Source organism: Zootoca vivipara, chromosome 4 (assembly GCF_963506605.1).
Source record: "Zootoca vivipara chromosome 4, rZooViv1.1, whole genome shotgun sequence".
In the NCBI taxonomy this organism is placed as follows: Eukaryota; Metazoa; Chordata; class Lepidosauria; order Squamata; family Lacertidae; genus Zootoca; species Zootoca vivipara.
Window position 1 is genome coordinate 64,536,968 of NC_083279.1, and position 26,551 is coordinate 64,563,518.

At 41.9% G+C, this 26,551-nt stretch overlaps 1 protein-coding gene across 1 annotated transcript; it reads right to left on the reverse strand.

Annotated features, from left to right (window-relative positions):
* Positions 1–7,305: 7,305 nt before the first annotated feature.
* On the reverse strand, positions 7,306–24,873 carry NSUN3 (NOP2/Sun RNA methyltransferase 3). The gene is made up of 6 exons (XM_035114826.2): positions 24,762–24,873; positions 22,410–22,519; positions 20,591–20,934; positions 19,030–19,184; positions 18,053–18,174; positions 7,306–9,521 (listed from the first exon to the last, which is right to left on the reverse strand). The coding sequence occupies exons 1-6, from the start codon at positions 24,858–24,860 to the stop codon at positions 9,260–9,262; spliced, it is 1,092 nt and encodes a 363-aa protein (XP_034970717.2). The 5' UTR covers positions 24,861–24,873; the 3' UTR covers positions 7,306–9,259.
* Between the last annotated feature and the right edge of the window lie 1,678 nt (positions 24,874–26,551).

The window sequence follows — 26,551 nt, forward strand, 5'->3', positions numbered from 1 at the left end:
CCTAAACAGGGTAATGGCTGACCAATTCTCTATTGCTAGGCAAATATCCCCCATTTTGATATACGTTAGTGGAAAGGGGCATTTTTTAAATTCCCCCAGACCCCATTGCACATTTTTCAGAACAAAAGTAGACCTCTCACATTCCCCACTTTAATTGCAAATGGAGGAGATCCATGGAAAAAATGTATCCGGCAGCCCTGTCAGGTATAGTTTGGTCATCTGTGCTGTCTTTGCTTTGAAGATTTACACATAAATAGTATCACCATAATTTTTTTTTGCTGTACTCTCATTGGCTTGTCTATACATTGAACAAACACACATTGAAGTATTGTAATACACATTGAAGTTATCCAAATTACCCTTCTGTTGGCTTTCATCTCTCTTGATTTGTGAAAATGTCCCAATTGATTTTTGAGATTTATTTTCTGACCTTAACTGTCTCTGTTAGGGATAGAGAATTAGGATAAAATCACGTCAAGCTATTACTTGATTGCATGGATGCATGGCGCTGCCATTATCAGTCACCATAAATAATTTCCACTTATATGTCAGGCATATTATCTCCAATGGAAGCCTACCTAGGAGATGCAAATAAGGGCTTCACAATATGTGGGTGGACACTCAACACTTTAAATATGTGAATTCCCATTAGGTCAGGGGTTGGGGTCCTTTTTCACCCCAAGGGCCTCATTTCTGGGGGCCTTAAATACAGTGGTACCTTGGGTTACAAACACCTCAGGTTACAGACTCCGCTAACCTAGAAGTAGTACCTCTGGTTAAGAACTTTACCTCAGAATGAGAACAGAAATCACGTATCAGGATGCCCCATTAGCTAAAGTGGTACCTCAGGTAAAGAACAGTTTCAGGTTAAGAATGGACCTCCGGAACGAATTAAGTTTATAACCAGAGGTACCACTGTATGAAGCCAGAGTATGGATGGGACTAGAGGCAAAAATGGACAGAACAGTGGACAGAACCTTTGTATCATAGACTAGTTTCCACACATATCCAAGCAAGATGTCCTGAACCCCTGGCCTACTTGGCAGCAAATAAGGATATCAAGTCCCCAGTCCAGAGCCAATCCATATGTCCAAAGTCCAGACCAAAGCACAGCGCCTCAGAGATCCTGGTGCATTCGAGCTAAAGTCTATCAACATGGGCAGTTGAGCAGCCCCAGCACTTTAGCTCTGCTGCCCAGTTATACTTAACATGATGATTGTAGCATCTGGGCTTGATGAGGCAGGTGACTCTCACCTGCTCCAAGCCTATTCCAGCTGAGGACTCACACACTTCCTCCCAGAGCTAGTGAGCTGGGCCATGGGCCCTTGCCTGCCTCTGCGTCCTGGAGCACCCCACACCTCAGAGCCCACTATGTTTATGGAGACAGCAGCTTCCCTGGCTCTCAGGATGGGTCCTGCTCCTCTGCTTCCTGTGCATTGGCCTCCATCCCCTTGCCATCTTCCATCACCCTGTGGGTACTTCCTATGCCAACCTCTCCTCCCCCATCCCCAGCTTGCCCTGGTGTGTCCCAGTCCCAGCTCCATCCCTCGCCAGGATCCTCTTCTTCCTCCCCATAGTATACCAGTTCATGACACAAGAGACATTATCCTAATTCCAAGGACACAGGACAGCTGGTCAAAAACGTGCAGGGTGTGAAGCAGGGCAAGTCAGGAGTGTGATGTGGCAAGGAGTGGCCTAGAGACAGTTCCGGGGGGCAGATAGAAAGGCATGGAGGGCCACATTCAGCACCTGGGCCTAAGGTTTCCCATCCCTTCATTAGGAGGCCAACTCATACTAAGCATGATCTGCTAGTCTTATTTAGGATCACTCTAGTTTTTAACATTATCCCTGGTTGGGGGGCCCTCATGGTAGCAGCCCTCCCTGTTTGCAGTGTTGGACCTAGCACAGCCCATGTTCATCCTTACCCCAAGTGCAATATTTCAAGCTGTCCAGTTCTTCGTCTTATTTATTCCTTTATTTTCTATTAAGATTTAGATTTATTTGTTGGATTTTTCTCAAGGTCTCCAAGTGACTTACGTTTAAAAACATGAATACTGTCAAAAATTCACATAAAACAATAACAATTCTCATGCAAAATACAATTCATACACACACACACACACACACACACACACACACACACACACACACAAGGACCTCCTACTGGAGTAAGAGGTTAGGCAGCCAAAAAACTATGGATGAAACAGCTATAACGGACAGTTTTAAAACACTTGTGGTCTTGAGTTCCATCCCAGAGTTATTAAATGAATGCTGAACCACTAGCCGTGAATCACACAGGTGTTCAGACTGTAATATGAAATATTTAAGGACTATTAAATATTAATAATACATAATCCAAATTGAATAATTTTTGGATAAAATAAGTGTATAATTGTGGGGGAGTGGGGGTATCTCTTTGTTGCATGTTAAGGGGAAGGCTGTTACTCAGAGCAAAAACTCCTAGAAAAATTCAGTGCACACGCACATAAATAATGAAAGCTATACCAAGCTCGGTTTTATAATTTGACACCAGCCCCTCCCCTTGAGAATGGTTTCACAGCCACTCATCCATGAAAGAGAGTTATGACATTTTTGCTGAAGAAGGAAGTCATTTTATTTTAGTTACTACCTACAATGCATTTTAAATAGGGCCCTCTGAGCTGTGGGATGCCTGCCACAACACACTGTGTAGTTCTGTAAACTGTAAGGGGTGGGGAATCAAGGATAATATGTGTGTGTGCATGTGTGTGTGTGTGTGTGTGTAGCCAAGCCCACTACAGCCCCTCAAGGGCTCAGCAGGCATTCTGGGAAGGCTGAAAGACTAGCCGATGAAAGTGCTTTTTGACAGATGTCTCTTTGCTGTTAAGAAAAGGTTTATGGAAAATTTTCCTCAGTCAAAATTGTGTATGGGAGACACGACGCAGCTTCAAAGATGAGGGGAGCTCACGTGTAGTCCCCATGCTTGCCGTTTCAGTTTGACAACCTGATTACTGTATGGGTAAATAACTTCCACATTTACTTTCATTTGTATTTAACAGTGGGAACCTCGCGAATCCCCGCAGCACACACAATTGTGGGAAGCTAGGCAGCAAGGCTGGATTCGTGGTCAGTGATACTTTGTCGAGTTTTCCTACATGATGCTGACTTGAGCGGCTTTAAAAGAGGAATAGACCAATTTGATTTGATATTTGTATTCCGCTTTTCCGACAACATGTTGAGCTCAATGCAGTTCACAACAATCACAACAGCATAGAAAGAAAGAAAGAATCCACCAAACAGCACAATCATTGTAATATCAAACACAAAAGTATGCAAATAAAGCAAACAACAGCAACAAATTAATCAAAACTAATACAAATTCAATAAGGGAAATACTGTAGATGTAATTGGTCGCTGTGTAGCTATTTTTGTATTGGTTTCCATGCAGCTGAGATGGTTCTTGCCTTGCTTTATTCATATGTTGTAGTGCTTGTTGTATTCTATAGTTATTTTATTTTATTGCTTATCGTATTTTTATGGTGTTTTAAATTGTTAACCGCTTCAGGGTAAAGAAAAATGAATGGGAGTGATGAGTTGGCACCAAGAACATGAATTATTGGGATTTTCCTAGAATACATTTTGTATTGTTCTAGGACAGTAGAGGACAAAAGTGTCTCAATACACCTTTAGTCAAATACACCCATTCTTTGAGATCACATTGTCTGGAAATAGGAATTGAGGAGTGATTGAAAAATAAATTGCTCATTTATGTATGCAATTAAAATATGTAAACAAGTCTGAAGGAAATATAGAGATGGCATATGGAAACACCATTTGCATCCCAACATTGTGCACATTTACAAATAATGTGGCTAAACATAGACCCAAACAACCATTAACTGCTCTTCCAGGCCTTCTCTTTTTGCTACTGACATACAGTGGAACCTCGGTTTATGAACACCTCGGTTTATGAATTTTCGGTTTACGAAGGCCGTGGACCCATCTGGAACAAATTAATTCACTTTCCATTACTTTCAATGGGAAAGTTCGCTTCAGTTTATGAACAGACTTCTGGAACCAATTACACCCGTGCTTCGGGTTAAGTACACTTCAGGTTGAGTACTCCATGGACCCATCTGGAATGGATTAATCCACTTTCCATTATTTCAATGGGAAAGTTCGCTTCAGTTTATGAACGCTTCAGTTTATGAACAGACTTCCGGAACCAATTACACCCATGCTTCGGGTTAAGTACGCTTCAGGTTGAGTACTCCACAGACCCGTCTGGAACAGATTAATCCACTTTCCATTACTTTCAATGGGAAAGTTCGCTTCAGTTTATGAACGCTTCAGTTTATGAACAGACTTCCGGAACCAACTGTATTCATAAACTGAGATACCACTGTAATGCTATCAACCTAGCCCTAACTCCCCATTTCAATACAACCTCCTTACTTAAATCATGGTTCCTTTGCTGCCTGGTGGTTATTGCTCCTGTTCCTGTTGTCATTTTTTTTTTGCTTTCTCTCCTTCTATACTAAAATTCCAGTGTCCAGATTGCCCCCAATTGTACAATATCCACCTTCTTTATTTCTGGTCTGGGCAAGGCAGCTGAAACAATGAATTAACTGTACATTAATTGTCATTGCCCATCTTCTCTTCTTCTACCTTTACTATGCGCAAAAAACCCTCACAACAAACCTGTCTAAAGAAACAGTGGGGAAAGTAGGAGAGAGGAACAGGCTGCAAATCATTTAGGAGAACACCAGCCATATTTTTTTTCTTAAAAACTTCATAGGAATATAGGAAGCCTGGCTTGCTAGACTTTCAGATGGGAGTTTTTCTTAGCCTTATCTGGGCACTGCTGTTCTAAGCAACACATCTCAATGATTTGTTACCATACATTTCCGCATCTCCTAGGACATTTCCAAACATTGCATTGCTGGACTCCAGTGTGCTTACTCGCTCTCTGTCTGTTGTGAATGGTAAATGCAGCGTTTGACGCATAAAAAGCCAATTTAAATTCTAATTATGTAATCCCAGAAAGGTGCTTATTAAATTTGAGAAAGACGCCTTAATTTTAATAATATTAAATCTGCTCTGGTGATAACACACAAAAGGTATAGCAAATGCATGTATTTTCTTCCATTTGAGTCCTTCCAGTTACCCTGGCAGAAAAAGCTGCCTGGCATTCCTTGTGATGCTTTTGTTGTTGCTGTCTCAGGCTTCTCGTCCTCAAAGGCAAGGCTAAGAGTGCAGCCTGGCAGCTCAGCAGAAATCTCTAGTTTGTATTAACCATATCAATCACTTTACAGGCCCCCTGACAGGATCACTTTAGACTGGGAACTGGAAGCTGTTCCCAGATCTGAATAGGATGCCAGCTCACTAGATTTTCGCCTGACCCAATCATGGTTGGTTTTTGTGGGGGGCTTTTTGGGTGAGGGATTTGCCAGTTGCTGGAATTTTTGTTTGTTCCCTAGTTTTTATGTACAATTCCTTGCATGTCGAGGTACGATTGGAAAACAAACACTGGAACTCGCTGTGAGCTGGTTTGACTTTGTTCAAGGCAGTGCCCTGTGTACAAGCTGATCATCAGAGTCATAAAGGTTATAAAATTGCCCTTGAAACCTGAAGAATAATCACACGAAGGAACACAATTCCTAATACATTCAGATGACAATCTGAAAACACCTAACAGCAGTAATCCCCAGAATATTACATGTAATGCCGGAATTTGGAATCATTTCAAGATATAAATTCAGTTGAGTGAATCACAATATCCCTGTTGCAACACTTTCCATCAGTTTTATTTACCATGTAGGAAGTGTAGCAGAAAAGCAAGAATATATTTTATTCAGCACACAAATCAAACACACAGCTGAAAATAACTTGAAGCAGCGTAATCCAAAGTACAGTGGAAGAATGTTTGAAAAGCTGGGCTTCATTACAGATCTGTAATCTCAGCCCCACTGAAATCCATGTGATTTGTTTTTCAAATAAGCATGGGTAGAACTGTGGTGAAGAACTGGTTTTAATATGGCCCATGGTCATATCGAAAGCACATTCAAAGGTCATTCCCCCAAAGAATCCTGGGAAGTTTAGTTTCCACCTTACAGAACAACAATTCCCATCACCTGTAAGTACAGTTCACAGTAGTTCATTAGGCTGATAAATGCATGTTGACACCTAAATATATGTACGAGATGCGGTAAAATCCATTCTGAGAGCTTTTAAGGGTTAGGTTGGGGTGGGGTGGGGAGGATTGTGTGTTTAAAGGGCCTCTGTGGTTCGTACAAACTTTGATCTGCACATTTTTATTATTATTTTTGGCAGTTTTATGTGAATGTGCTTGCTTCATGAATTGCTGGGTTTTTAAAAATTATGTTATAGCTTGGTGGTGCCTTTTAATTGCTTCGCTGTTATGTGGGCTGAGGGAGCTTTTAAACATGCTGTTACTAAATGCTGTAGCCTTGGAGGCTAGCCCAATCTATTGGCACCCTGCATGGAGGACTTCTCAGTCTTAAACAACAAAAAGCTGCGAGGCTGTGCAGTTACTTAAGAGCAGGTCTCACTGACCTTACTAAGTAAATGTGATCAGTATGATGCTAAAGGAGACACGTAACTATTTATGGTGGTGCGAGTTCCTGTAAACATTTGTTGTAAACTGCGGAGGTGGAACATATCCATCAGTGACTACTAACCTTCATGGAGATGTTCTGCCTCCATAGCTGGAGTATGCGTCTGAATACCAGCTGGTGGAAAGCACAGGAGGGAAGAGTGCTGTTTCGCTCAGATCCAGCTTACGGGCCTCCCATAGGGCATCTAGTTGGCTACTGTGAGAACACGGTGCTTCACTAGATGAGCCAGCAGACTCTTCTTAGGTGAGCCATTCTGCATATGAGTCAGTCTTAGGCTGTCCTTGTGGGAAATGCTAAAGGCCTGGGAGCACAGGTCCACTGGAAGCGGCCTTGGTCTATTGAAGTCTTGGTCCATCTAGCACAGCATCGTGTATCAGGGACAGGAAAGCTGTGACCCTCCAGATGTGGTTGGACTCCCAACTCCTCAGCCCCAGCCACCATGGCCAATAATGGAAGTTACAGTCCAACATCTGGAAGACCAAAGAACTGGAAGAACTGAGGCAAAGGTTGATGTCACTCAGAGTGAAAACCTGGTTGGACTGGATACAGAGTGATTGATGGAAAGTTGCTCATAAGCTCTAGAGAAGGCACCCCCAAACTTCAGCCCTCCAGATGTTTTGGACTACAATTCCCATCTTCCCTGACCACTGGTCCTATTAGCTAGGGATCATGGGAGTTGTAGGCCAAAATATCTGGAGGGCCACAGTTTGGGGGTGCCTGCTCTAGAGTGAAAATCTGTTGGCACAGAATGCAGCCTTCTTTATGTGAAAAATAAGGAGAGTGAGTGAATATCCTATTTTCTATATCCAGATACTTGGTTAAATTGGAAATGCTAATTGTTGCCTTAACATCAGTTTAGTTTAGTTTTATGATGGAGCTGTTAATTTATTTATCGATTGTTTCTATGGATTGTGTAATATTTGTATATTATTTTTGGCATGCTGCTATTATTTTATTTCATCATTCCCTGCTTTAAAACTGAAATATTCAGTAATGAGCGGGTGATCAATACCGAAGAAATAAATATTAGTATTGTTTTGCAATAATTCATAAATTATGACTGGACATTTGCTTGAGAGTGCCATTTCTTCGTTCTCTCTTGCATTCAGAACAGAACTGACATCACTTTAGACAAGCCATTTGTTCAGGACTGTTTATACCAGTAATTATGGCTGAATTTGTGTAGAAATGCTCTTGTAACACTGTGTGGCGGCTACTGCCATTTGTCATCCTAGTTTCATTTCAAGTATTTGTTTTGCAGCTGCCAGATAAGATGCATTTATGTCTCCAAACTCCATGCCAAAGCACCACATTTGCTTGACAATCTGCTGTTTTAGAGGCCTTTCAACACAATCAACTCTTTCATTGCATATTCTGACAGAGATAAAAGCAGTAACAGTAAGCTGGTTTCCATGTGTCACCTACAACCTCCAAGGGAGGCAGAAAACAATCCTTGAAGGGAACAAGTTACTTCATAATAAAACTGATTTTGTTGGCACATGACACAGCTTCACCATCATATAAACCAGACGCTGACTTTTAAAAAGTGCATGATGATATGCATAATCTGGTAGGATAGTGGAAAATAAAGTGTTAATAACTCTAAATCAATCTCTCATTGTCCTGAAAACTGGTCCAGAAACATGGCATCTGAAAAATCACAAAACCCAAGTTACTTCTTTGCATGCAAAAGAAATGCTATCCAGTGGCTGAACTTTCTATTTAACATACTTACTTGCTAATAAGCAGTAGAAAGTTAATGTTTCTAGAGATGCCTGCTCAGCAACTTTCCCCGGTTAAATGAGGTTGATGGTGGCTGTTTAGGATTCACTGAACATCCTTGGAAATGGAAGGTTGGTGAAGCAATTCCAAAACAAGACTATTTTGACAAACCAAATTTGAGCTCTGCAGCCAAGCAGAAGGATCTTGGGCAAAAGGGATTCCAGTTGTCACTATTTGCAGGGTGCGGCCGACACTGCATTATAGATTAATGCGATCTAGGTGTTAACTTGCTGTCCACTGCTCAATGTGTGCGCAAAACTAGAAGATACCACCAGAATATCCAACTCTACAATTCTATGATTCTAATACGAAGTCTCCACTCCTGGTTCTCATAAAAAAAAACCAGAATTCATAGCAGGCATTTGTTCCTGAAATTTCCCCCTGTTTTGTGTAGTGAGGTGCTGTGAATACATGAAACAATTGCTTCCATCTTTTTAAACTGTTTGCTCCTAGTGTCATCCTGTGTTGAAATAAGTTTCTACAAGCAAATACATTTTAACTGGATTTAAAATTAGTGCTCAAATTCTGACAATTCCGTTACAAGCTACAGGCAAGTGCACACACATGGCCCACAGACTAGTGAATTGGGTGTTCTTCAACACGCCTACAATTCACGTTTGGAATTGGGACAATTACTGAAAACACATCTCTGCATGTCTCATTGAGCATCCCCCTGCTCCTCCCCCAATCTTCCAATTGGGTACTGAAATAGAAAAATGGATGGGGATGCTGCTAGCAAATAGAAGAGATTGGATTTCAGTCTCCTGTTCAGGTTTTCACTTCAAAAAGCTGTTGCCCCTTAAAAAAAAAGGATTGGTCATTATGACCTAAAAGAACTGCAACCACATGAAGAATACCAATCACATTTTCTTTAATTTAGATATATACATTGGTCCCCAAGCTTTCCCCCTTTCTGGAAGTACTAGAAGTTCATGCTGCTGGACACCAGAAGCAAGAGTGAATTCCTGGGATGCAGAACTGGCCAGGGAGCTCATATCCACTGGGCAAACATTGCTGCAGGAGTCGAGGATGTGTGTTACGACATCACTATTCTCCGCCTTAGAAAGAGTGCATGTGGAATAAACCAGAGATCCTCCAGGACGCAAGGCTTTAATTGCAGACCTGTGTGCAAGGAACAAGAAATGTTGAGTTGGATTGATTCAACGTATGCATTTCAAATGAGAAAGCCTTGTAGCAAGATCCACACTTTCCGTGGACTGGGCATTGCCTAGCTTATCAGCAGCAAGTCATACACTTCTTAACACACAACTAAGGAATATAAATTCCGATTTAATTATATTACAGAAACCATTAGTGTGTTATTTGAGAAAATACTTTTAAAGTCCAATTTTGTATCATTAAATCTTCTATTAGAATAGCATTTGGGGTTTTTTATTTATTAACAGTGTCATGTTATACCTGTGATGCTGACTGTGAACAGAGAACTGCTAAAACCAGATATGCATACTGAAAAATGACGCAAGTCACATGCTTATAAAAATGTCCTCATTTGTGTGTGCAATTACAGCTGTTAAACATCGATTATGGTGTATCTCTTTCCGAAACTCACAGCCAATATTGCTTTTCGCTAGAAACTCGCCTTCTCATTTCACCATCTTACAATGTACCTATTATGAGGTCACCAGCTTGCTTAGCAGTATAGCATTCTAGGGCTCAATGGGCAGACTATCCACATACATTCCTGATGCAGGAATATTACATATCCTCATACACTGCTGTTATTGGGAATGATATTACATACTACTATTTAAATTGTGCTGTAGAATACAACAACAACAACAACAACAACAACTTATTATTTATACCCCGCCCATCTGGCTGGGTTTCCCCAGCCACTTTGGGTGGCTTCCAACAGAAGTATTAAAACACAATAATATGGACAAGGTCAAACTGGCTTCTGTGTATCAGAACTGAGCCAAATGATAAACTATCAACAGACGGTTATACAGTGTATTTGAAAGAGTTTCAATTTGTTGAAGAGTTGCATGGAACCAAATTTCCACAGCAGTAATCTGCCAACAACCTGGGAAAAGACATCACGTAACATAGGTCATACTCTTACATTTGGTTGATTTGTGCCAATGGTACTAAGACTACTTTTGGGGATAAGTGATAGAAAGGACAGGGAGATGGAAGGAGGCGTAAAAAAACATATGTATCCTGGGTCAAATCCACACCATATATTTAAAGCCCATGGCTTCCTCCTAAAGAATCATGGGAACTGTAGTTGAAGGGTACTGGAAACTGTAGGTCTGAACTACAGTTCCCAGGATTCTTTGGGGGAGCCATGTCCTTTAAATGTATGGTGTAGATGTGACCCTAATCCAAAGTAATTAAGTTGCACTTGTATTCCATTGAAATCACTGAGAAACAAGCTGCAACTACCTTGGCCCACTGTTTTTAATTAAGCACAACCAACTTTCTTGAATCGCCCCTTTACTTCCCCCACAGACAGTAATATGGTAATAATACTGGTCACTCCTACAGGGCTCCTTTAAGGATTACTGATATAAAATGTGAAGTGTTTTAAGCACTCTGGGAAAGGGCTATGTAAATTATACGCAGCATTATTATGAGTTTAAGCAAGGCTCAATTAATCGCAAATTTAGCACCAGCTCAAAGAACAACCGTTGAACACGATAAATGGATCGATCACAAAGCAGGGAAGATGAAGAATGTGGATTTAAGCCATGGATATAAATGGGACAATAAACTTTTTTTTTTATCCCAAGCACTCTGAAGACTTAAAAGCTGTTAACGCATTCTGAATATCCTCTAAAGGCTTCCATTAGCAGTAGCCGGAGAGAAAACAAACACGCAAGGAAAAAGAAAGGCAAGAAAAGAAAAATAAGCAAAAGAGAATATAGGAGCAATAAGTATCACTTCAAATTCTCAGCAACTTTGAAAAACTTGACATTTTAAATGTCACCTCCCCCCCCCCCCCGGCAAAAAAAATCTTGTTGCTAGAAGTTGCCAAAAAGCAACTCCTTCACATAAAGACACATTAAACTTTGTGATAGACTGCTATTTATTTGTTCTTGGCCTCTCCCCCCCCCTCTCTCTCACACATACACACACTTTATACAGAGGGAGGCAAACATACATACATACAGATAGGGCAATAGAGTTGGCAGTCATTCACATTACAAACTCCACTTCCTCAGCCCACTCCTTGAGCGACTAATTACATGTTCTTTATCCTGTTAGAAGGACCAGCATTAATTATGTCCCTAATTTATGCACTGTTCGTATTAAAACAGCAGCAAAAAGAGAAAGCAAAAATTTCAGGCTGAGTTATGGGAGATTTTGCTGTACTTCAACGCTGCCATCTCGTGTTTGCTATTAGAAGTCGTTTTCTGAGAATGCTGGGCTGCTTCTGATGAGCAGAAAAGCAATCCCCTCTAAGCCACTCAAGCAGCTGAAATCACATTTACTTTCATCCCCACATTCCTTCTTATGAAAGTGATCATAGATTTTGTTTTCCTTTTAAAGATCAACCTGTCCTAGCCACATCACAGCCACTCCACTTACATTCCCCAGTTACTGTAGGCTTTCCCCTCCCACACAAAATCAATCCGAAAAGGCCAGAAAATCCCTTCTGTATCCACAATATGCAATTTATCATATGCCTCTGAAGCGTGGCGACACGCTGGCATTGGTGGTGTGCCAAAAGCAGTGCCAGAGAGCTTCATACATGTCTCACCTCACCTTATGGAGGTGATGATAGCTCCTTTTGTATAAAAATCCGGCAAGAGAAAACAGCATTTTAGGTTGAAAGGGATATATATGAAGTTGAAATATTAGCTGAACTGTTATCATTCACATAGTCATCCATTGTTTTCATCTAATTTTTGTTATCCAAAACAAGACTATGCCCGGGGAGGGAGAGACCGAGAGACTGCAATCTTGATTAATCTTTACATTTTAGTTTATCCAGCTGGTATAGCTATAATATTGTTGCCCTTAAAGCCGTTGCTCTTAAAAGGGTGTGTAAGAAGCCCTGTACTTACGTGTAGCTTTTCAACCTACAATGAAAAAGAAAGATTCTTCTGTTTCCTGGGGGAGGAGGGAAAAATTGGCAAAAAGGGGGGGGGCTTCTGTGGGGGATCTGTCACCCCTCTCAGTTTGCAGTTTTACAGCGATGGGAGTGGGCATGTTGCAAAAAGGATTTGTGTGTAAAAAAGAGCAAGGCTTTGAGGGATGCTGCAGGGCATTGCGGCTAGGGCTGAAACCCAACTGAACTGATCATATGAGTTTTAGCTGTATCATTAAATTTGCATATAAGTTGCAAAGCATTGTTTCTGAAGTGTTGTTTCTTTGTCATAACGGAATCAGAAGAGGGATTCATCCGGTGCATGAGAGAAGGGGGGGGAGCGCCTCTTATAAGACGGTGCTTACATCCAAACACACATTAAATTCCAAGCCTAAATCCAGTCTATATATCTTATATCTGGAGCACTGACAACATTCTTGGAAATCTGGATGGAGGCAAATCAATAGAGGTATAATAGACCCAAGGGATAGTAAACAAATACTGAAGAAATTCCCATCATTCCTGACTGCTGGTCATGCTGAAACTCATGTGAGTTGTAGCCCGGCAACATCCTGAGGGCATCAAATTGGCTACCCTCTATGAGTCAGAGTCAACTACCCGGTCCCGCAAGCAGAAACCCATATACAGTCATACCTCGATTTAAGTATGCTTCGGTTTGAATACTTTCAGTTTAAGTACTCCACGGACCTGTCTGGAATGGATTAATCCACTTTCCATTACTTTCAATGGGAAAGTTCGCTTCAGGTTAAGTACACTTCAGTTTAAGTACTCCGCGGACCGTCTGGAACGGATTAATCCACTTTCCATTACTTTCAATGGGAAAGTTCGCTTCGGGTTAAGTACAGACTTCCGGAACCAATTGTGTACTCAAACCGAGGTACCACTGTAAGTGCTTCTGCTAGGGCGATGGGACTTCACACTAAATTTCTCCACATGGCCCAAAATTTAGTTTGGGCACTAAAACTCAGCTCTCTCTCATAAGTAGTGCAAGGTGAAAGGAAAAAAATATGTATTTTGCAAACATGGTTGATGTATCTTGTTGCTATTTTTGTTTTATTGTACATCACCCTAGGCTCTTAGGAAGGTGATTAATGCAATGAATTAATAAATGTAGCTCCACCCCTTCTCCTAAGAACATGCCCAATTAACACTTGGCCATGCCTGCCTTTAAAGAAATGAAAGATTAAAAGGATCATCTGATACAGACTACTAGATTAATATTCATAACTCCAACCCAGACAGAAACTGGTGCCATACTTTGTCCAAGCTATAGACAGAAATATACCTAGAAATTTTTTTGAAAGATCACAGCAGTACTTTGTGCCTGACTGTACATCACTCACTTCCCCCACTGTGTGTTCCAGCCTTCCAGCCATTTATAACATGTAGAAGAAGTAAAGCTCTAAATTACTGCGATTCTTTGATCAAAATGAAGTGAGCCGTTAGGTCCATTTGCATGGCATAGGAAAACCATGGTCTGGCTACTAGTGCTATGCCTCAAATCTGTGCAGTCTCACCCTCCTTCTTTCCCTGATTAGTTCCAATTCACTCCTTCACTTTCTGGTCTCCAATAACTCTGAGGTTACCATAACACCCAAATTTAGCAAGCTACGGTTACCTGCAATCCAGACCCGGAAGCACAGTTGAAGCTAGCCCTCTTCATGGCCAACTAAACAGCGAGGACTGTGAGCATGCCAGCCTACCCCCTTCTTCACTGTTGCTGACCTCAACAAGTGAGAGGGCAACTGTGTGAAGTGGGAAGCCATGTGCACTCATTGATGCTCCAAATGTCACCCACACCCTCCAACAGTCCCTTCAGCCAAACCATGAACTGTAACCAAAATTTGTTTGGCGGAGATGAACACAAGCTCAGGGTTGACTGTAACGCTAAGCCAGACCACAACCTAGACCTGGTTAGCGTGGCAGCAAGACCTGAGGAGAAGCAGAATGGCTGTGATTTTCACTCCAGGATTTTTGCCCTTAGTCAGTGTGTTAATAATATGTTAATGGGTAATACTGTAAACCACACGGAGTGATCTCATGCACACACATAAGCTGTAAAATCCCCCTGTTTCAGAGTCTTGCTGGTTCATGGCAAAACAGTGAAATGTTATAGTATTAATAACTTACTTTTATTTGTTTTAGCCAGAAGGCATAACAGAAAAGGGACGTATAACAATGGATTAATCAATGCATTTATTGTTTTATTTATTTATGAATAACGAGAGGTGGACGGCTGAATTAATATTCAAAACTATAGCAGAAAAGTTATTGGTTTGCAGCTGCTATTGCTGTAGCCTGGTATGCTTACATCAAACACACAATTTCTCTCTCTTCTAGACAGCAGGCCCAATTGGATTAAATGTGCTTTGGGGAGATGGGCAATTTTGGTTTGTTTGGATTTTTCTCTACCAACAAGGTTCCTGCTGTCAAGAATGTTCCACTTCAGTATTATAATCTAGAATGATTTATACAAATTTGCAAAAAATTCACTGAATGATGTATGCTTCCTTGAGCCAGGAGTTCACAAATTGGATTTTACATGTCAAATATTGGAAAGAGAAAACTGAAGGAGGTCAGTGTTTTAAATGTGATTGATTTCTCCAAAGGAAATGGGTGACATGATGCATTACTGCAATAAGACACTCATATTTCGGTTATAAATCACAAGCTTCCTGTAGACCTTTTCTTGAGGAAGTCATGCAAAGAAAAGGGAGAAAAAACAGTCCCCAACCTTCTCTTGTGCTGCCATTTATGAGAGCGTTCCATAAAGAACACTACTTTTAGGAAAACAAACTATTTTATTTCTCTCTCAATTCATCCTGACAGCTGGGATACTTCTGAGGTGATACATAGCACTACATTTAAAAGCTTTAGCATTTGATCAATAGCCATAAAATAATATATAGCGGGAGAAAATGAATGAGGAAGAAGGGGGGATATCCTTGCTTAACTCATTGGCCTCCCCTTTCATATAACCTTATCATATTATATGGCTCTACATTTTACATTTCTAATCATTTCTACTTGCCTCAGTAAAACATAAGGCAAGGGCAACAGTATAAGAAACAGTAAACCAAATACACCTAATTCAAGCCATGAATTTTCTTGAGGACAGATGAAAAACCTAGAATACATTATTTGGAAAATTAATTGTATGGGTTTGGCTAGCAATGACTAAGGGCTGATGAAAGTTGCAATCCCACATAAAGTAAATCAGGATATTAGTCCCACTGAACTTGATGGGACCAAAGCAGGAAAAATGCTCTCTGGAACCAACCCACGGCGCGAGAAAGAAAACCTTCCTGTTAATTGTTTATCTATTACAGCTCCCTCCTCCTTTTTCTTGAGGATTCCTGGGGATTCTGCTTCTGAGAGTTGGCTAGGTACTCCGCACACAGCCTAGATTCCCACCCTCAAGATTTTCAGCACAATCCAAACTTACAATTTCCAGCTCAACTACAGGAGGTTTTAACAATTAAAATGGCCTGAAATGGGTTCCTGTTTATAGTGCAGGTCGCCACTATCCAAGCTCAATGTTTGCTGGAAAGAGACGATGTAAACACCATTACTTTCCTGCTGGCCTCATGATCTGGCTAGGAACACTGATAAAACACAGCACCAGTATACACAGTATAGGGTCCCACTGGGAGCATTCTGGGTATGCTCTTAGAGTAAGATCCCAGCTGAAAACGTCTCCTCTGGATAGAAAGAATTTTCTTTGTGAAGAAGTAAGTGAATAGTCAAAGTTTTTTTTTTTTTTAAAAAAAATATAGGATGCCCTATTGTCAATTATGACACATGGAATACTATGGAATATATCCCATATTACAAAGTTGGTTAAATTAACATACTTAGTAAGATTTGGGAATAGTGAGATAAGCAAGCCTTTTCCCCTATGAACCTGATTAGATACAAATAAGTAAATCTGATCCGAATTTTAGAACGTTTTTTATTCCAGTTAGAACTTGCCTTGTGCCCCAGCAAAACTGTCCCCTCTCCGATCATAGCCAGTTGTAGAATTTATGTTGAGTGATACCGATTCTGCTTCTGTGATCATTTCGAGGCCAACTGCATTTGTAAATGTTTGCAAGCAACATGGACCCTCATCTCAACAGGTGGCCAGACTTAATGGCAATTTCCCATCAAGGGCCTTTAGGTGACCCCCTTCTTCTGTTTACAGTAAGACCTTTCCGAAACGTGGTGTTGAGAGTTGCCTCAAGCATCTTTGTGAGCAGTCAGCCAGAGTGGCTCACAATCTCGGCCAGCTTGGCTGAACAAGAAACTTAAGAACCCATTTACAGGGTTTTGCACAGAATATAACAACTAACAGCTTTCTGATCAGTGTGCCACCAGTCAGAAGGTTGGCTAAGGAAAACATGACTCGGGGAAACAATCAAACCAGAAATGTGGCCACAAACCCTTGTCTACAAATCCAGAAGTGTCAACAGCAGCTTTCTTTGTTTAGAAGATTTGACACTTCTGTTATGTGCCAAAAAAGGGGGGAGAACAGCCATTCTCTTTCCTACAATGCATGATGATGCAGCAATTTCAGACAGAAATCATAATGAAAGCATGAGATTGTTCTTTATTATAATAAAACAGAAAGTATTGTGGATAATTCCAAATGCACGATCAAATGGTGACCAAGTGCTGGTATTATTTGGAAACCAAACAATCTACAATGGACAAAACAACCCAAAACCAACTCTTCCTAACAGATCTGGAGGGGATCATATCCTAGGCTAAGTCTAGAAACATACCCAGCTCACCTGAAATGTCAAGAGTAATGCCCTACCACTGCGGACACCAAGAGAAGGGCAATGGCAAAATAAAAATAAAAATGCAGCAGCCAATGTTTTATGCATGTTCATGATGCAATGTGCTATTTCACATTTTAGAAACTGCAGGGTCAGTTAGACTCTACATGCCATTCTTGTAGGTGTACATACACCGAGGTACTATTTCTGGGTTAGCGGAGTCTGTAACCTGAAGTGTCTGTAACCTGAGGTACCACTGTACTTAACATTGTGAGGTACTGTTGGCCCGATGACTTACAGGCAACAATATTGTTATACCGGAAAAGGAAAGTTCTCAATACAGGTGCAAATGGTCCTGCACTTCATACCCTCATACTCAGGTAATGTATTTTTATGGCTTTCTTAGGATACATGTGTCCCCCCAAAGTGTACTGAGGTGATAAAAAATTATATTATTTTTTCTACGGGTAAAGAAAAAGCTTTCTGAAAAAAGGTTTAGGAGACTGTGTTGTATTGAAGTACATTAAAAGGCAAGTAAGCGCAAACTGATTCCTCTGCCTCCTGTGACTGTCCTAGTTACAGGCCTATCGCTCAGCATGAAGAGCAGAATCTCTCTCTCTCTAATACCATGACAGTTATTGGGAAGCGACAGTGTAGCTCTATGCCTTCTTAAATGATGACTGGCTCTGTGTGGCTGCATATGGAGAGGGTAGTATATGGGTCAGACAGACACCGGGCCTCAGAATACAATTCAGCACGTCCTTCAGTCCAGGGCTGAGCGTTATTGAATTTCAGTCGTCTTCCTTTGTGTTTCTTACCTTAGCAGCTGTATCTGTACAGCAGATAATGCTTTCCTTTGTGCTAATCGTAGGGTAGCCTGCTGGGTATCGGAAGAGAATAACCAACTTCTGTCATTTGAGCATGGAGCATCCACTAGTACCTGAGCGACCAAAAGCAAAGCAAAAATAAACTGAACATGGAAACTCTGGACATAAAAATCTCATACTGTGAGAATATCACCTAATGACAGTGCCATCTCCCTACAAATCAAAGAAACTTTTTACTGCATTTCAAGCACTACATGCATTTTATTCAAATGCAAACATTTATGGAAATGCAAAACAAAAATGTTTATAAAAAAACGTTTCTAAACCAGTTTAAACAAAAAGTATCAAAGCAGCATACAACCATTAAAAAAAATAAAGCTGCACGAAACCATGTAAGAAATATATACCTTATACAGTACACTAATAATAAATAGTGAGCCCTTAAGCTGGTGACCAAGGGTCCCCGAAAGCTTGGGTGAGCAAGAACGTCTTCAACTGCTATTGAAAGCTCAGCACTGGATTGTGGGAGTGGGGAGGGATTGTTCCATAATGTAGGTGCCATCGCAAATAATGCCTTTTTCCTAGTTGATGCCAGATCAATCACGGCAGGCCATGGCACCACCAGAAGGGGATCTTCTAAATATCTTAGAGAATCATATAGTTTGAAAAGGCACACGTGTTTTTTAAATATTTTAATATTGCTGTGTCTGCCGCCCTGTGCTCCTTCTGGAGGAAGGGTGGGATATAAACTGAAAAAAATGATGTTAATATCAGTGCCCTGTTGAGAGATCTGACGGAACCCTCTGCAACCCAAAGGATAAATGCATGATTAATAAATTACAGTTTTTATCTTCCTATTTTATTCAAGAGCCATCAATGAGAATGGTGATATCCCTGAACTGAAAAGGGGTTGATGGGAGAATGAGGAAGTCTGAGCCCCATGAAGCTAGCAGCCATGATAAAGATACCTTATCAAAGCCTTCAGGCTGAAGATTTCCAATTTGCCTTCCATCCAACTGTGAAACAGTAATGAGACTCATCAAAGATTCTGGGATGAAGGATTCCAGTGTCTGCTTCAGCCAGCGTGATCTCAAATGGTCATACTCATTGCAGTGCAGAAGCCCTAAAGAAAAAGAATCTCAGATCAGTTAAGACATGCAGTCAATTTGCCACCTGTCCCAACAAACTGGCCAAGTTGGCATGCAAACCAGACTATCAGAACAATCCCTGTGAAATCGGAAGCCAAAGCTAGAAGTAGCAACATTATCTCAATAATTAGAACTAAATAAAATAAAATAAGAACACATGAGCATGTAGTGGTGAAGCAATCAATTGATTGGTCTCTCCCATTGCCAGATGATTTGACAGTACACAATACGAGGAGTGGAAACCATTTGCAGCCCAGGGGTACCCAAAATGTGGACCACTGCTTGGTCCATGAGCTTCATTCAGGTGGTCAACAGTGTGTCTATGGATTTGTGGTTGAAGACAGGAGACAGCAAATCCTTCACATTAAATATCAATACTGATTTAATTGTATTTCACTTGCTTCTTTTATTTCTCACATTGCATTTTACTGTATTACAATTTGAATTCTATGGAAGAAATAAAAGAAGCGATAAAAACATAATTAAAAAAACAACCATACAGCTCTAGCACAGAGCATTACATTTGCTACAACACACAGAAAAATCATTTTAGGTTGTTGGGTGGGAGATGAGAGCTTTGGGAACCACTGATCCAGCCAAATGGTCAAGCAGTCTCTTTTGGAACACATACATTGATGGTAGAATAAAAATATTGTAAGATTTGCCTTCGGTGGCAAACTACATTATACTCCAGGTGTGTGCAATGAAGCACCTACTGTCCCTTTTTTACTGCAAAGCACCCACAGGAAGGAATGATTTGCATTACTGGGGTGATGACAGGCCAGCATCCTTCACCAGGTCTGAGAGCAGCAGGCTAGCTTAAGGGAGCATAGGGTAGGGTATGTGCCCACAAAGTCTTGTCCTCCAAACTTGCTGCTGCCCCTCTTGAGGCAGCCTCTCCAGTCTGCCAAATAGTAGCACTGGCCCTGCTAATCCTCTCGCATTCTCTTTTCATGTGCCTCCTGCACTCAACAAACTGGGAAGTGTTCTTTTAATGTATCAGCACCTCACAAGCATGCCAAGGTTGCGTTGGTTCCCTCTCTAGCTGACCCTGCAAAATTAGAGTACCAGAGTATCACAAAGACGATGTGAAAATATCAGAGGACTGCAGAGCACTTCTTTTCATGTGCCTTCAGACTAATGCACAGAAAAATTGGTGTCAGGCAGCAAGGGCATAATATGCAGATTGTGTTTGAAATAAAAATTACAACAGCTCCGATTCCAGTTCCTGATGTGCTGGGTTTTGACTGCAATAGAGGGGGAAAGAACGCCGCAAGAGCTTTCTTAATGAATCCCTCTGAATAACCTGCTTAATAGGTTATTTAAGCAATCAAGCAACCAATTTGTGTGTTCTAATTGGCTTAGGAGTGCAGTGGTTTACCTGGCCAAGCATACTGAAGCGTTGCTATCGATTTACCCCCTGGAGCAGCGCACATATCTAAAACCTTCTCTCCATTCTCAACTTCCAGGGCCAGCACAGCCAGAACTGACGCTGCATTCAGCAGGTAATATTCTTTCAGTTTGCCAGCTCTGTGTTTCTGAGCAGGGAATCTTCCAGGACTGCTACTGATGTAACACTTGAGTGACTGCCGAAAACAGGATGAAGTTTCCGGGAAAATGAGGCGATAGCCCTTTGAGTGCAAGTCATTCTCCACTTCAGAGGAAAAATTGAATTTATTAAGGAGGACAGCATACTGCCAGCACTGAGGTGTTGAAAGCACTTGACTGGAGATTAAAAAAGAAATATACATGTTACACATAAGCATGCTCTGGCATATAAGGAAGACAAAAGTGTGTCAACATCAGGAAAAGGGGAGAGGAAACAGCTCAGCACCAAGCAGAGATTTATGCTAAACTGATGGGCTACAGGTAATTTGCAGGCTGCATTACATGCAAATGCATTTTCATCATCACCATTTGGATCAATACACTGAATGAAAGGCTACAGGAGGGTGGCCTATGGCACCTAATTTTTAGTCTGGAATTAGTCACTCTTAGTGTGATTTGGATTATAGAAACTGCCTTTGAATTTTTCCCTTATCGCATGATTTACTTTCTGTTTTCTGTGGTATTACAGGAGAGTCAGAGTGGTGTAGCGGTTATTCGGGCTATGATGGGGAAGACACAGGTTTGATTGGCATGAAGCTTTCTGGGTCAGCTTGGGTGGGCAAGTCACTTTCTCAGCCTCGCTAGTTGGCCACTGTGAGAACAGGATGCTAGACTAGGTGGGCCATTGGCCTGATCCAGCAGGCTCTTATTATGTTCTTAACAGCATATGAGAGTTTGAAGTAATGCTTAGTCCTGGCTGAGCAAACCCAGACAAACAGAATTTAGTCCATTTGTCTGTATTAGATTAAATAGAAAGGTTCTTGTGTCATTTGCATGCATACTAGGCTTCCTGTGCCTAATTACGAACTCTTCTTTTACATTAGGGATGTCCAACTAGCAGTGAACGGGTCATATCAAATCCCTGGAACAATTCTTCTAGTCCTTGGTGATCCAAATTTAATCAAGGTATATTAAAATGCTTACCCAATTTCATTTGCCAGGGAAAACAACAGTAACAATATTTCCAAGTTAGCAGTTATATTGTACATCTTATTATGAAACCAGAACGCCAATGAACTGCTAAAAACAAGGTACTGTGTGTATTCCTAAATAATTAGATAAATAAGGTACATGGCAAAATGTACTTTCAGCCCGGGACTACTCATGAGAAATAGAGCCACATGGTGCCATCCAGATGCTGTTTGACTTCCATCAGAGATTTGCAGAGTTGGAAGGGACTCTGAGGGTCATTCTAGTCCAATCCCCTGCATTGCATCCTTGGCCATGCTGGCTGTTGCTGATAGAAGTCGAAGTTCAACATCTGGAGGGTTGGACACTGGCCCCTAAAAACCCATAACTTTGTCATCCCTTTTTTATGTACATAGCTGCCAAGTTATCCCTTTTTTACAGGGATTTTCCCTTATGCTGAATAGGCTTCCTCGCGAGAAAAGCGAAAACTTGGCAGCTATGTATGTAGTCATCAGATTTGTCCCCCGCCTTCTCAGTATAAAAGACAGGGAACAGAAAGCACATTTGAAAACTCAAAACTTTGCATTAGTTTGCATTCTGAGGAGCTATGCTTACTGTAATTATTTTATGGTGCATTGAACAAGGGGGGAGGGTGGGGGAGAGAAAAGAAACAGAAAATTGACCTGATTGAGTTCCACACTTCTCCCAGCTCTTTAGAGTATTGTTTCTCAAAATGTCTGAGAACAACTTGGCATATTTTCTTTTGAAGCTTTGTTTCTGATTTTGTTTCCAACTTGGAGAGAAGATGACAAAAAAGCATATATGAATACCAATTACCCAAAGGCTGTACTGTACTTGTACTTTAACTCTATGTGGTACAGTTTAAGAAGCTGTATTACTGACTTGCTAGTTGCTTCTTACCAGGTTTTCCCATGCATCTTACAATAAATTTACAAATATAAAAATGCAGAAGCAACAGTAAGAAAAACCTCTAGAAAAATGCAAATACGGCAGCAAAAACCTTTAGAATAAGCAAGCAAAAGACTGTTTCTTCCTGCCTGTCCACAGAACCAGTTCAAAATATTTTGCAGCCTGAGGCAAAGGGCAAGATGGTCCATTTGTCCCCAATTCCATGTATGGCAACACTGGCAACAGAATGGCATCATTCACTGCACCTGGATGTGTATGGCAGGCTGTGTGGCTCTGATCTCCAGCAGAGGGAGATCAAATGTTAGAGGCTCAGGAGTGCTAAGGACACTTCCCTCCTCCAAGTACCCTAGGTGATTGCCTCACTCTGCCTAACAGCAGGGTTGGCCCTGCTCAACCTCAGCCTTTGTCATGGAGGGCTGAGGTCACTGGGCCCAAGTCCCCAATGCTACATCATCCCTACAAGAGCCAGCAGGTAAGAGGACAAGGCAGCTTCCCCTTGCCCAGATTTCCTTGCAGGGCCACAAGCAGCAGGAGGAAGCAGTATCCAGGTTCCCCAAGAAAATACACACAGAGTCCATCATCTCTACCTACTCGCTTACCCTCTCTCGCTTGAATGGGAGTGAGAGCAAATGGACCTCTTAAAACACCTGCTCATAATCTCCTATGCCAACTGTGCTAACCAGGACTGATGGAAGTTGAAGTGCAAAGCAACTGAAGGTCACTTGCCTGGGGAAAGGTATTCTACACAGATAATCAGATGCCTCTCCAGTTTCTCTTTATGTCGGTGGGTGCAGTAGAAGGATGGAGGCAGAACCATTGTGGTTACTAAGATTGCAAGAAACAAGGTTCTTGAAAATCAAGCTTCAAATCCCCACTCAGCCATGAAGCTCCCTGGGTGACTTGGTCTCTCTACCCAAAACTAATTAACGGGCTTGCAGGGGAGGATAAAATGGGGAAGAGGAGAACCAAGGAAGCCGGCTTGAGCTTTTTAAAGGCGGGATATACATGTAATAAATACACATGGCAGGCGTTGGAACTGGCCATGCCTGATGATGGCTACTTAAAATACCATAGGCAGATTTACTCTCCACTCAGACCCAGTTGGGAGACAGGTGGTGGTGAATTTATCAGAATTCTGTTCCCCATCTTTTACTGTGTTCACAGAGATATATTAAAAAAGAAAATCCGGCAGCTGCATTTTATCAGTTGTGGAAAAAGATATCCCAGTTCTGAAAGGGGAAACCATTTCAAATGCCCCCTTAGGGCAGAAGAATCAACATTTTGATCGAGCAGGGAGGGCACCGGCGTGTGCGCCTCATCCCTAAAACAGCAGCGGGTGAAAAAGGGCTTCAGTTCCTTCTAGCTCAGGCTGCCCGAGAGTGACTTACGACAGCCGTGCAACTTAGTGTGGAATGAATAATATTGCAGGGTGGGGTGCACGCTGAAGCTGCAGCGGCTCGGTAAATAAGCAAGCAGCATGCAGCAATCCAGAAACATAACGCCGTGCTAAGGTCGCCTCGACTTGGAGGTGTGGCCGATCCTGGGTCTCCAGGCAAACCTTTCCCCATACCAAACAACCCCTTTGATCAGTCGCACAGAGACGCATTAACGCACGTGCAGGAAGGCCGAGCTTTCCGCTTTACGCGCGAGGAAATCCTCTGCAAGTCTCCTTCAGAGTAAGCCCCAACCCTAGCCAATGGGGGAAAGGGCGCAGGGCTGCAGCTTTCGAAACTGTAATTAAAGACCCGCGCGCAAGAACAGCAGGAGCTACGACGTTTTGTTGTGCGCGCGGGGGGTGGGGAGGGAGGAGGAAGCACGAACACCAGCTTTAAAGTAACGGATGGATTTCAAGGGACAGCCCTTTAAGGGGGGAAATAAGAAGTTCTGTCGAGTCCGGAAACTGGCGCTGCATCTTTCAATCTAAATTTTAATGCGTCTACAGCTGCAGCTGGGCTTCCAGTTTTCAAAGCCTTGAGGGAAGAGGGGAGGAGCTAGCGGCGCGCGGCCGGGAAGGCTCTGCTTTGCGATTGGTTCCCGTAGCGGCAAGGAAGCCCGGGCTGCGCCTTTTTCCCTGCTGGAGGAGGCGACGCCTGCTTGGCGCTCACCTGCTCCTTGGCCGAGGAGTGGGTGTCTCTCCGGCGACAGACGTCTACCCAGCTACGGAGCCGCCGGGCGAGCCGGCCCAAGCGCCGCAGCGCATGCATGGCGCCTCGTGGGCCGGCCCTTCGCAGCGGAAATGGAATCGCCGAGCGCGCCGGGTCATCAGAAGGGCGGGGCTGCAACCCCTCCCAGAGCGGCTTCGCTTCTTCGCAGGAAGTCAACCCGCTGATTTCTGTCCCTGCAGTTGCTGCGAAAGGAGCAGGCTTCCACAAGGGACCTCGAGGGCCATGCAGTGCAGCGAATCTTTCTCCCGACGTGGGGCTCGAAGCTACGACCCGCAGGGGAAAGCAGCGTGGTGCTGGGCGGGACAGTAGCTCGCCTACTTCACAGGGTTGTTATGGGAAATTAAATGAGGATAAGAATGTAGGCCACTTTTGAGATCCTTGGGAGAGAAGGGGGAGAAAATGCAGCAAATAAATGCTTTTCAAAATGATGCTGTCGTGCTCTGACAGTACTATTGGTCAAAGCATGTTTTTATCAGACAACACCCAGTTAAAATACCCCCTCCCCAAGACAGGATCATCCTCAGATGTGGTAATAGCTGGTCCTGTGGTTCCTTGCTTTTCCCAGGCAAGGGGAATTAGTGGATGGGTAACTTCTACATACACATGCAAATAAAATTTATATTCACACAAGTTTTAAGTTAGATATATTTCAAGGAATGAAATTTACAATTATGCAAAATTCACAGAAGTTTAAAGTCAAATGTGATGCTTCAAGCAAGTGTGTCAGTTTTATTTCTGGTGTACAAGTTACTCTCTTTAACCGATATTCAAACGCACATAAACATAGTACCAAAGAAATATTTTCATGTTCCTTTCCTGTCCAGTTTGTTAAAAGTTTAGAAATACATTGTCAGAACATGACAGTTTTCAGAGATCCAGAGGGCTCCAATAGGAGAAGAGACTTCCTTATTCACTTTAATTCTAGGGTGAATTTGTACCCACTGTGTCCAAGAATATTCAGAGCTGTCCATCCTACTTAAGTGTACAGGGGCTTCCCTGATAATATATTCTCATATGCACAAATCTGAACACGAAAATGTGAAAAAGTAGCATTTCAGTGTTACCTTATGAAAAATGCATACACACTAAATCTGTGGCCCTCCAGATGCTATTTGACTGCAACTCTCAGCCAGCTGCAAAGTTATGGATGACAGAAGCTTTAGTACAACAGTATCTGGAGAGTGACAGGTTCCCAATTTCTGCAATAAGTGATTTAATTTTCCAGGAAACTTAAATTATTTTCAACTTTTTATTGCTTGTAGTTTCTGTTCTTAGACTTGGGCCTTTTGTTCTCAGATAATTCATTTTAGGTTACTATGTAGAAAACTTATCATAATTTTGGATACAATTCCATTTGTCACACTAGAGCAACACAATCTAACAGGAAGAAATGAAAAATCAATTCAAGGAATGGTCATTACAAACAGACTATTACTAATAATCTATTGGAAAGTGAGGTGGGGGGTGAATTCAGTCCCCCTACTTCACTCTTGCCTCCAGAAGATATAAATGGTATTATTCCAGAAAGTCTAGCTGTGGTTCACTAAAGACATGAGCACAACATCCATTTGCACTCACATTTCTTCTTGGTGGATCAGAGCATGACAAAGTAACAACAAGACAACATGTGAGGCAAATCACATGCAAGAGTGAAGTGCTGTGAAAATGTGACATTCTTAAATATGTTCTGCTTATGAATATAGCCATGGACTTTAATATTTCAAAATAGT

What these genes read in the sequence shown, in the direction of transcription:
- NSUN3 (XM_035114826.2), bottom strand. Translation starts at nt 24,860, where the DNA reads ATGCATGCGCTGCGGCGCTTGGGCCGGCTCGCCCGGCGGCTCCGTAGC. An exon ending in GCTTCAGTATGCTTGGCCAG is followed by an intron (nt 19,185 to 20,590) that starts GTAAACCACTGC and finishes CTTTTTCTTTAG; the next exon opens with GGCTTCTGCACTGCAATGAG. An exon ending in GTACAGATACAGCTGCTAAG is followed by an intron (nt 9,522 to 18,052) that starts GTAAGAAACACA and finishes CCTTGCACACAG; the next exon opens with GTCTGCAATTAAAGCCTTGC.